We start from the raw sequence: 12,272 nt of genomic DNA on the forward strand, positions 1-12,272 counted from the left end.
TCGAGAAATTTGGTTGCAAATGAGACTGTCAGCAATTCTTTGCAGCCAGATGTTCAATGTTTGTTTTACATATGTTAAAGCAGCATCTTCAGCCTGACAAAGAAACATCTTAAAACGTGAATTACCAATGAAATATGAAATCCTACTTCAAGTGCAGGAGACCGCATTTGCTTTTCTGAAAGTTTTTGGTCACAAAGTTGTTAGAAGTGTCTTTGCTGAGATAACTCGCAGCTTTAGGGCTGTTTTCTGTTTTGTTTCATGGAGGGAACAGGAATGGTTTTACTATTAAATAAATTGTAATGGATGACCTTTTTTTCTCTAAATGTTCAAGGCAAAAACCTTCCACTCTTCCATGGAGACAAAATTTCAGTTTATATAGTGCTCCTTGGGGACAGACGCACAAGTTTCAGTCTTTCTTGATTTGCAACCTCCTAACATTTTCCTAACAGAAATGGAGGCCGCTCTGTAGACTTGTGGGAATGGGGGGCAGTAACTTTTCATAGATCCCATAAAAACAGCTCACTAACTGAGGTCCACAGTTACTAGTTCAGATTCATAGTGAACAAACAGACAAGAGACTACTGAGGAGGATTATGTCCAGGTTCACTTTTGCCCATCCTGGATTTCCTTCTTGCAGCAGCTAAACTTTTGTCTTGCTTTCTGAAACTGTGTAGGGATGAAGGACATCTTATCCAGGAGCACAGGAAAGGCCAAACCGGCTTCCAGCTGAAATCCAACCTGCCTTGAAAACACTTCTGCCTGTGCTCAAAGAAACAAACTCCATCAATACAGCAAATACAATTACGTCCTGCTGCACGCTTCCATCATCACAAAAGCAAATAAAACAATGGACACTTCTCATGTTGGACTTCGGCAAAAGACGTTTATTATTATTATTATTATTGTTGTGGTGTTGTTGTACCTCCTCTGCTCTGCCCACAGTGGTGGCATAAAAGCTGTTACCATATTGTAGCTGATGATGCCGGTGTACAAATCAAAATCCATCTTAATTTCAAACTCCATTAGAAACACAGGAAAAAAGATCAACATTTACGAAATGTAAAGGGAAAAATGGTATGGAAAGAATTATTTTTTTTTTTTATTTTTCAAGCTTCCAAGACAGTATTACAAACAACAGAGAGCAAAGTAAAGCTAGAAATGAAATACTTGACAGCATCTGTTTAAAAATTACAGCTAAGAAACCTAATAAAAGTTGAATAAACAGTTACTAGAAATAAAAATTTTTACACATATGATATTTGTCTGGGATTTTTATTTCTTTAAAATAATTCATACAAATGGTTACAGTCACAAACATGATTTTAACCAAAAATATTGCTAGCCTACCACATTACCAGGAAGGAATCAATGTAGGCAATGAAATGCTGCTACTTTTCAGTAGTCTAGTGCCTTTTTCGCATACCACCAATAATATATACTTTAACTGGTGACAAAAAGCACAATGCTCGTTTATACAAAACCTTATTTTTTTTCCTCAAAATCTCTTTGCAAGGTTGACTTCATTTTGAAATAAGGGAATTCATGCCAAAATTAGGAGAAACTGTTTTTCTTTTGTTTACTAAATTACTCTAAAAAATAAGACAAGCAGGTAGAAAAAACAATGCACTGTGTGGCGTAGAAAGAAAAATGGGAAAAATTCATTGTCCTGAGAAGTTTGCCAACTGCCTCATTTTTGGGCATGTTTTAAAATATAAAAGAAAGGATTTTTAATCTCAAAATTGGTTTGTTGAATGCCTCCCTTATGTTTTTCCTTGTTGACAGCTAAGCAAACAAACCCTTTTTAATGTTCTAAAAACTGTACACAGACAAGTACATTCATGATATAATTAACTACTAACTTCTCTTGCTTAACAAAGAACCCATAGGACACAGAAACAGTGAATCAGTCCACTGGACAGGGACAAACTACAATTTATACGGAGGAAAAAATGTTTCCAAATCTTCTTTTTGTCTCCCACCTTTTCCTTTTATACTGTATATTGGACCAGTTTCTAAAACAATAATCGTCTCCTCCTGTAAGTTCATGGTTTTGCTTTTAATCAAAATCCAGGGTTTTGTTTTGTTTTGTTTGTTTGTTTTCCACATGTTGAAGTTGAAATCTCCGATGTTGGGAATGCTGTTTTCGTAGGCTACAATTGGTCGCTTGGGTGGTCTCTATCAGCTTCTGGTTTGACAGTTTGGCCGGGGGAAGGAGCATGGGGCGGGTGGGCTACAGCAGGGAGGCCGTGTGATAAAGACATAGGGTTGGGGACTATTCCTTCTACTGCTGCAGGTATGCCAGTTGAAGCCACACTTACAACGCCTGGGGGATACCTGCTGAGAGAAGAAAACGAGAACATACATTAAAACCAAGGGATGACTGACCAGAAAGCCCACCTTGCCTCCTTCTAGAGCTACGCAGATGCTGCTTGTGTTTTGAGACCAGTGAGACAAACAGTGTGTTAAGCTCCAGATGAGATACCATAGGTAGACGCTGCTAAATAAAGCAAAAGATGCTGTATTTTACCCAAATGAGAAACAAAGGTTTCCTAGATTGTATCTTTAGGTTTCAGGTTAAATAGGATGAGTGACAGCACAGCAATGGAAACAACCTGGAAGTACTGCTCCTCTCAAAGTACACCTCAACAAGAAGTAATTCAGGATAGGTCCGTGCAATACCTATCTGTCCTCTAAGACTTTTCCTCAAGTTGACCTTTAGGGATTTTTCTTCTCTTTCATTCTCATGTAGAAATTTTAAAATTTCATTGTTGTGGTTTGAAAAATTATTTCTTTAAACTAATCCTGCAGTTGTAGCTTTCTGATAGTCCACCAGAAGAGAAATCATACCCACACACTCTTAAGATGACAAATTCAAGCCTATTGCACCCAAGTAACTTTTTCACCAAACTTGCCACTGTATTTGTCTGAAAGAACCAGTACTAGTTATAGATAGCACAAGTGCTTTAGGCAGACTGCAAGAGAGATGCAAACACAAAAACTATGGATGGTTTTAAAGATTCCTCGTTATCTGGATGAACACTGAGGACTACATATTTTACAAATTCAACAAAAAAAAAAATCACCCTCTGATTCAGCTTGACTTTACGATGGCTTCGATATTATCAGGCTAAAACCAGTCTTGCAAATCTACTGCTTCAATCCCAAAGTTCAGATGAGTTTGATGAACACTGGTATTTCGCAGCACTGTATATGAACAACAGCTACACATGAACACTTTTAACAAAAATATGTTTTCTTTTTAGCCAAATACCTCAATACCCCTTTGCAAGCTATCTCATGCTGGCCACTGAACACTGGCCCTTTGGCTCCCCTCCCCATCACAAAGCTGCACACTCACCACTTGTTCTCTCCTGCTATATTCTGCTCACCCAAGCATCCTAGTGAGAGCATTATCCATTTAAAAGCCTTAAACACACAAACCTACCACACATTTGCTATCCTACTATTTACTTAGAACTAAATGCGAGAAAAGGCACTTGTAGCCTAGTCAAGCTTTTTCAAATATCACATTATTCTGCTGTTGATTTTCTTCTCAAGAGTTCAACGCTGAATGCATCAGAAAATTTCACCCCATTTCAGTAGGATCTTTTCTGAAGTAATGCATGTTTGTGCTGCTCATCCTAAATTCCCTCAATCTAAGAGAAAATTAGTGCAGAACTTACGCAAAACTCAGAGGATGAAAAAAGCTGGGTGAAAGCACGTTTATTTGTTCTTTTTTCTTCTACCACAGAAACATCATGGAAACTGCTTTTTGCAAATGCTGTGCCAGAGGGGCTCAGCATGGCTATCCAACATGGCACAGGGACCATATACTGGCCTGGTCATCATGAGAAAGATTCCTACAGATCATACCAGTGACTGTGACCTGGGATGGATAACCAGTATATGAAAGATCACACCACCTGTAGGCCAGAACTTTGTTCCCCATTGTACACATATTTACAGGGCTTCCAATGTTAATTCCTTCTCCAGAGATGTTCCTTAGAATTAATTTGCAGTTGCTAATGGAATTAGTTGCTTGTTTCAGTACCTCAATTTGAATCTTATTAATCATATTTGCTTCATTTCCTATGAAAACTCTCAGACTGGGTATTATTTTATTTATTCAAGTTTAATTTTGAAATGGCTTATCTGTTACTCTAGGTGCTTTGCAAAAAACACAACACGACATGACAAAAACTTCCATTTAGAAGACCAACACAGCAATTGTTTCCAATACAGAGTCTCTGCTTTCTAATAACATATTCCCCGAGCATCAACACACTGGAGCTGGGAGAAATCAAGGAAAGAGCAAATTTTGCAACTGTGTTTCCCTCCGGAAGAAAAGTCAGAGCCTCCCCTTGTGAAAATGGATGGTGCTGGACCAGGAGCATTTACAGTTACCTTATGAACCCATTAAGCAGTTCAAACTACACATCTGTAATTCTCCTCTGACTCCAAAGATTCTTTCTGTATATAAAAATATTCCCCTTGGATGCCAGGTTATAACAACTGGGATTCTACCTGCCAGCACTTCTCAGATACAGGCTTCCTACAGACTTTAAGCAACATCCAAAAGCCCTACAATTGCTTCCTACAAACTTAGTAACATCCAAAAGCCCTACAATTGTTTTTCTTGTCCTAAAGCTACACCATGGCAGCAGCCAAAATAGAGGTAACATAGCCCTCTACAGAAACTGTATTTTGCTTGACAACTCCTAACCCTATTTTGCCATTCTCTTTTCAAAATTTTTGCCCTTTTTTAATTTAATCATAACTGTTGTTCAAATTGTAACTCTGAAAGGAGGGCATGTAAGCTCAACAGCCTCTACACATGGGCATTTCTATCCTACCTAACATTCCCTTATGTTGCTCTTTATTGCTTTTCTATTCTTAACCAGCAAATACATTCCCTCCAGCACTTCATAAAGTTGCTCCCCATCTTCCTTCTCTGGCAGCAGTAAGTTGAAATGTTTTCCAGGTAAAATGTCCACTGAATTACATTTTCATGAAAGCAGAAACAAGAGATGAGTTACACCTCCGAGTTACACCTCCTCTGCTACTTCATGTTCTTCCTTCCCCCACATAGTCTTAATTTACAAAGAAAAATACAGTAGCCCTACTAATTACAACTGAAAGGCAACTTTAATTTCCATGTTAATCTCCTTTATTTTTTAAACTACAGAAGCACCTTGAACTCACTGTGTTAAGCTCCTTTCAAGAAACTGAGTCTGTCCTAAAAGAGCTTAAAAATTTAAGTGCATGCTGTTATCTTACATTACAGTCTGAAACTCACTAGAGAAATACCTCAACATGAAATAACTTCTGAATTATCAACATCTAACTATTCTCATCCAAGTACCTCCTCAGTACCTGGGTATTCTCATCTTCTACCTGTTAGAAGGCAGAAAAATATGTCAACATGTCTGTAAATTGCACAATCACTGTTTACTGGCTGTTGAATTTCACTTTGCCTATAACCTGCACGCTCTGTAACACAGGAAATGGCAGGGGGTTATTTAACAGGCAGCTCACTAACAAATACACAGCAATAACACAAAACCAGGGTATATTATGCTGCTTCACCGAGACTACTACAAATAGTTCCTTCTCAGGAATATCGTTAATCTTTACTCATGGGATAGATCCCGTTTGCTTGATCTTTTGTGCTGATAAGGCGTCTTGCATTTCACAGAGTAAATGGTTTTGTTTTCCACAGAATATGATGATATTCAGAAGATCTAGATTATATTTTGCTGATTAATGCTCAATGTTCTTTGCTTGTGATAATATCTGGTAATTTAAGAGTTCCATCCTACATCAAAATACAAGTAAGTGATATATCCAGAATAAAACAGCCTCCTTAATTTTCATTCACCGAAAGAGCTATTTGTGTTTTTTAACATATAAATTATTATCCCAGGTCTTATCTTCTAATTCAATTACATGACTATTGATACAGTTATTAGCACATCTGAAACATCATACTGCCTGTGAAAGACTTCAGAACTCAGTTGAACGTGATCTCAGACTGCAAAGAAAAGACAGAAAAATTTGTTTCAAAAAAATCAATTCAAATTCTGTACTTAGTCCAGGTAGGAACTACTACTGCTACTGAAAGCAATTTCTTCATAAAGCCCGAGTTTCAAGCTCCACTTATTTTATACTGCACAAAATAGTAACCGCCTTCACCCACACTCAAACACTATTCTATAACCCCTCCAAAAAGCTTTTACAATTTGTTGTATGACTCTGAACTTCTCCCTCAAAATTTCCAAAATGAGTTTTATTTTGCATTTGAAAAGCACTGTGAAGTCAGAATTTATTTACGATGAGTTTTCTTTATTGAAAAAACTGACTGAAGCAAAGTCTAAAAAAGTCATTCAGTTCTGTGTTTATCCTGCTTAAATTAAATACATATGGTCTTTACCTTGTAAATCATTAACTCCCAAAACATTCCTAAGTTAAAATCCATTTCTAGCTGTGAAGCCTGCTTCTGCTCAACTTGTGACCCCCAAAATGAGAACAAACTTTATTTTATTTGGGCATGCAACCCTGTTCTTTACTGCCATAAGAGCCTTGGAGTTATTACCCCCAGTTCAGCAACACCTGCCTTTAAGCCTTGGTTGCATTCAGCTCTATCCTGAGTACTCCAAACTGAAGTCAATGAAACCACATGCTGTGTGGGAGAGAACACATGTGCTTGAACTTTTCATTTAAGCAAATAAAAATACCCTTCTTCAGATATTTAGAGCTACGGGTGATGTGAGACATACGCATGTTGATCAAATCAAAGTTACCCTTTTCCTTTTGTGCGCTTATGGGTACGGAGAAGGAGATTATGGCAGAGTGGTGACACTCCCCCCGTCATCTCTCCATCACTTTTTGGTAAGACTATTAGAAGTCACTGGGACACTGAGCTTTGCTTCTCAGCAGTGCACAGCTGGGTTCTCATATGGGGTAACACACACAAAAAATTGTGTATGTATTAAAAGTATGGGGTAGCCCTCCCAAAGAAGGACAAAGATAAGAAAGATATATGAAGGAGGACAGCAGAAAGATTAGGACAAAGAGATATAAAAAAATACTGAAAGGACTGCACTGTCCCTTCCCTCAAGGCTCTGACGGAAGCAACTCTTTGTAGTTTTCTCTGCCACTTTCATCCTATTTATGAATAAATACCATACTGGAAGATAAAAAATTGCATATGTTTTTCTTAAATAAAAATTGTGTGAAGCTGGCTACTAGGAAAAATCTGCTGCTAGAACAGCTGCTAGGGATAAAGGGACAGAAAAAGACTCTCAAGCAAACAAAGTAACTAAGGAATGTACATATTAGATGTAAAAAATTGCCCCTTTCTATTAATTATTAAGAGCTGCTTTCACAGTTGATTAAGAATACAAGTCCCTCAAATGCTTTTGCTTAAAAATTAAACATATAATTTAGAAAACACTATTTTAAACATATTTTCATAATCACCACAGGCTATTCCACTGTATTCACTATTGAGTTATTTGTTCTTTCATGTGTCTGGAGGCCACAAAACCATGGAACAATAGTTTATTATTGAAAGTCTTTCTGTAACCTACAGCTGCATCATTACCTTAGGCAAAAGGAACACAAACTTCCACTGCACTCACTGGAGATGACCAGAATTGGTTTACTTGAATATACAAAAACCTGTGTATTGTTCAGATATTGCTAATCACACAAAACAAGATAAGAAAAGGAAACGTACTGAGGCACTGCATGACTGACTTCAACTAGAAAAACAAGATTATTCTCCTGAATGCAACAATCATGAAAACAATATATCTGGGGCTTAATTCAAAACCACTTCGTTTATTAATAGGAGGTCTTTTATTTATTCTAGAATACCTACCTCTGAATTAAGGAGGCATTTCTTTTACACCTGCAGCACGCTTACCTGTATGCAGCACCATTAAGCTCTGGATGAACAACTCCGGGATCCATGCTGGCCCAATGTGTAGCTGCAGTCAAATGATCTTTGTTAACACAGTTTTTCAGACTGTCTGGAATACGACCTAGGACGAAGTGAAGGAGAGGAAATAAAAAACTTAAAAATAGTATGCTTTATGTTCTTAATGTATCTATGCTAAAAATAGTTATTTGCATATTTAAATCAATACATAAAATCACACTAAGAGCTTTTTTTTCATCTTTTGTCTGGGACTTAGTCAATAATGGTTAAAATGCTCTGAGTAATTTTGATTTCTCTGTCTCTCTTCGTCTTTTGTATACAGGGTCTCAATAAAACCATGATCAACAAGATTCATGCTTTCCAGGAAGCTAAAATTTGAATATAGAGCATGGCTGCTCAAATTCAGTCATGTAGCCTCCTGCTCTCTGTCTTCATTTTCCTCCTTTTCCCTCCACGTGTAACAGCAATAAAAATCCTTACTGAAGAATGCAGGATTCTGAATGGAATTTTGCTATAAACCTGAATATGACCGACACACTTTTTTCCTGTCCTGATCATCTTCTTTATCTCAACTGCTCTTCACATTCATTTACTATAATGTATTAATCCTCAGCCATCTCTTTCTTTCCTACAAAAATAAACATACACCAGTAAACTCCCTTCTTCATTGCTTCAAAACTTATGCAAAACCTCTGAAGTATAACTGAAGTTTTAAGACACAGATACTGGAAAATCTGTCAACCTGATTCAGCACATACTGGACAATTCTTTGACTGTCTTCTGCAGAACTACCTCCAGCCCTGCAAAAAATGACATGAACAGATACGACACACATTTGCTTCATGGCAACAGGAATATTTCCACCTATTTCAATGGGAGATCAATTGGAGCCTGTGTTTTTTCCGACATCTGTTTTAATGTATCTTTTCTAAAGTTTAATCTTACTGTGCATTTGCAGTCTACCCCTACTACTGCTGGCAACAGTACTCCAGAAATGCTTTCAAACACTGGCCATGCTCCATCATTAAAGAATTCAGGATTTTTGTCTCCAACTTCCTACTGGAAATTTGATTAAGGACTTCACTACTCTTTGCCTTTTTTTTCTATCCATCAGCCTGGCCACAATGGGGGTGTAGAAAAGCCTTTCCACAGAATTGCTTTTTGTCTAGTGGATAACATCAAATACTTGTTACTCCGTGACTTGCACTTATGTCACTAAAGCTTCCCACCTGTGCTATGCACAAGCCGAAAGGGCTTCTTAGTTTCATATCGGACAAGATGAGGTACATGCCCCATTATGGGTGAATTACTACCGTTCTCCTAATTAGAAATCATCTTCTAAATTTAGCTGAAATATACATCCATCTAAACTTCTACCAAAATTGTCCATAAATTTAAGCAGTATCTTTCTTCTTCTGATACTTATCCTTCTCAAGAATTTTTAAACTGCAATCACGTCTTCCTCCTTGCCCCTCTTTCTTCATTTTTCTAACTTCGGTAGGTATGTTCTACTAGTCTCCCCTCACAAACCCATATTTATTTTAAACTTGTAAAGATCTTTTTCACTTGACATGCTTGCCTTCCCATTTCTTCCATTACTGTTTTCAGTGGTTCTCCTTATTTAATACTTTGAATGCTTTGATGTTCAAAAATGTATTTAAAGATATTTAATCTCTGCTTATTATTTTTATTTTATACGTCAGAATGTCATTGACTTTTTGGTAAGAGCATAACTACTTAATATCTTTATCATCAGATGGTAGTCATACCCTGCATTCCTTCACTGTACACCTTTTTCCAATTAGTTTCTCTCTCTACACTCTGTGTTCCCCTATGGCTTTCACACATCCAGCTTTATCCCATACTTCCTGTATCTTTCCTACATTTGTTTCACTGCAATTCAATGTCATTCTCACCTCCCTAATGTTAGCCTCAGTTTGATCTTACTACAAACCATGTGCAGACACTGAAGTGCTGACAGCTTCAATACAAATTAATGATACAGATTGCCGATAGCACAATCACACACTTTAAGAAAATATAGGTCTGTCATCCCAGGCACGTATGTTTGGGCTATTGCACAGCATTTAACATAAAACTAGCTCCCTACAGCTGACTTACTCAGTTTTCAGATCTTAGCCTATTAATGCCTATTTGCACATCAATCATGCCCCAAGTAGGTACTGTATGCTAGCTTGTGCAATCTCTCCCAGAGCTATCTGGGAGCAGGAAATAGTTATACAACAGCTTAATGAATGTACTATTAGAGTTCTGCTGGAGTACAAGCACAAGGACCAATTCCAACAATGGGATGGTCAGAGTCTTTAAGTTACCTCTAAAACAGAGAGAAATAGTCCTGTAAAGGGCAATTTGGATCAGGAGTTTTAAGAGGTGCCTTTAATCACCATCCAGGAGAATCTTCTTTCTGCACAGGCTGTAAGTGAAACTAAATTGCCCAGCCTCTCCAGGCACAAGATACAGGCAAAGCTACTGCTAGTGCTGTTGTATAGCAGAGCAGTGTGTTGGCACTGAGCTACTCTCAAGGTGACACAGATGGCCCTTCATGTCTGCAGAGCATTCGGTCTATACTGCCAAGGGGGAAACAGCAAAGTCCTACTAAAGAGACAACATTAGTGCTTAATGAATCATTTTCCAGTATGAAAATCCTTCCTTTTATTTTAGGCTACAAGGGATTCAAACCAATGCCAAATGGCTCACTCTCCTCATTTTATTTATTAGCAGTGCATGTTCAAGACATAACTGTTTTCTCTTATGTGAAGAGTTCACAATTACATGGTAGTTATATAACAAAGAGACTTTGCTCTTTAAAATGTCAGACTTCTTTAGCAATGCTTTAAAGACAGGAACATCTAAAATACAGTATTCTCACAACAGAATACTGAAAACTTTGTTTTGATGTAGAGAATGACTTGTGGAGATATAAGCATTACTAGGAACAGCATGAAGCTCTAGATGCTTTATTTCTGAACATTACAGACTTAAAGACACTGAAATTCCAGACTGTCCTCTAAGACAAACTTGGATGAACTTTGGAAAATACAAAGGAGCCAAAGAGAAAAGAATAAAGGAAACAGAACTGCTCATGACAAGTATAAGGGGGCACTTAGGAAAACCTATGAAAGATACCAGCAATATCTGGATGACTTGCAGTCAAACCCATCAAGTGGGTAATATTTACAAGCAACAACAAGAAAAAAATTGCATTTTTCACATATATTTTTCACACATTTCTGTTATACGGTAAAAGTATTTATTTTGCAGTGTCTGCCTTCTCTGCAATTGCAATGAGCCTCCAAAATGATCTGTTCCAGTTCTAAGACTTAGTGGGTATTTGCTCATTTCTACGTTCCAAATATTAGAAATGGTAAACAAAACCTAAGGTTGGTTCTTTTCAGCATCTTTCAAGACTGAAGAATGAAAAAGTTTCTTAAAAAGAAATATGCAGTGAAGGAGCTAATAAGGTTAGTACCTGTGATCGCCCTTCGGATCTCTCGTGCTGCTTCCTCCCGCATCTCAATTGAGGCTTGTTCACTATACCAGGCTGCGTGTGGGGTACAGATCAGGTTTGGTGCATCCTTCAAGGGGCCCTGACTAAAGCTAAATGAAGATTTAAAACAAGATCAAATGACAAAAAATATTGGGGGGGGAAGGGGTGGGGGTGGGGAATCCAGATGGGATTTGTACATACACAGATTAATTACTACAACAGAAAAGAATTGCATTTCTATACCTTGTTGGGTTTGCTTTTAATTTAAGACACTATTCATGGTATAAATAAGCAACAATCACCTCTCATAGACTCAAAGGATAGAACCTAATTATAGTAGCAACATTAGCTTCTGTCCAATGCACTTATTGCTAACTACAGCCACTACGCTACTCCAGTTCTGGTGCAGAAATGCATAAAGCAAGACCCAAATCAATTCAGGATGCCATTCCATTTGTCCATTTCACCACAGTTTTACTGCATTAGCCAACAATGCTCTGTTCTCTCAAGAGTCAATGTCAATGAGACATTTAGTCATTTAAAGAAAAAAAATCTTACAATTATTTCCAAATAATTGTGTCCATCAGCAGCCTCAACGTTTTTTTGATAATTCAGGGTTTAGGGTTTTTTTGTTATTTTAACTATTTTTCTCCACAGAAAGAAGGAAATTTACTTTACAGATTGATTTTTAGGGAAAGCAATAAATCTGTGTAAAAGTGCTATCACAGAGTAAAGAAACTGAAAATAATGGAAACTTGCTCCTCCTACTTATTTCCAGTTTTAATAATCTTACAGTCAATTGTAACAACAGGAGAACAAATA

The 12,272-nt window shown here is 37.4% G+C and overlaps 1 protein-coding gene across 9 annotated transcripts in view; it reads right to left on the reverse strand.

Moving 5' to 3' along the window:
* Positions 1-863: 863 nt before the first annotated feature.
* CTBP1 (C-terminal binding protein 1) overlaps positions 864-12,272 on the reverse strand; it is a 248,007-nt gene continuing 236,598 nt past the window's right edge. For 8 of the 9 annotated variants that reach the window (XM_074821892.1, XM_074821891.1, XM_074821899.1 and 5 more), the window contains 3 exons: positions 11,433-11,560; positions 7,928-8,045; positions 864-2,337 (listed from right to left, as the gene is read on the reverse strand). In XM_074821892.1, the coding sequence (XP_074677993.1) occupies positions 2,151-2,337; positions 7,928-8,045; positions 11,433-11,560 (433 nt within the window). In that variant the 3' untranslated portion in view covers positions 864-2,150. The remainder of the gene's footprint in view (positions 2,338-7,927; positions 8,046-11,432; positions 11,561-12,272) is intronic. The other variant, XM_074821893.1, reaches the window with a different exon arrangement.

This window comes from Strix aluco, chromosome 4 (genome assembly GCF_031877795.1).
Source record: "Strix aluco isolate bStrAlu1 chromosome 4, bStrAlu1.hap1, whole genome shotgun sequence".
Taxonomy (NCBI): Eukaryota; Metazoa; Chordata; class Aves; order Strigiformes; family Strigidae; genus Strix; species Strix aluco.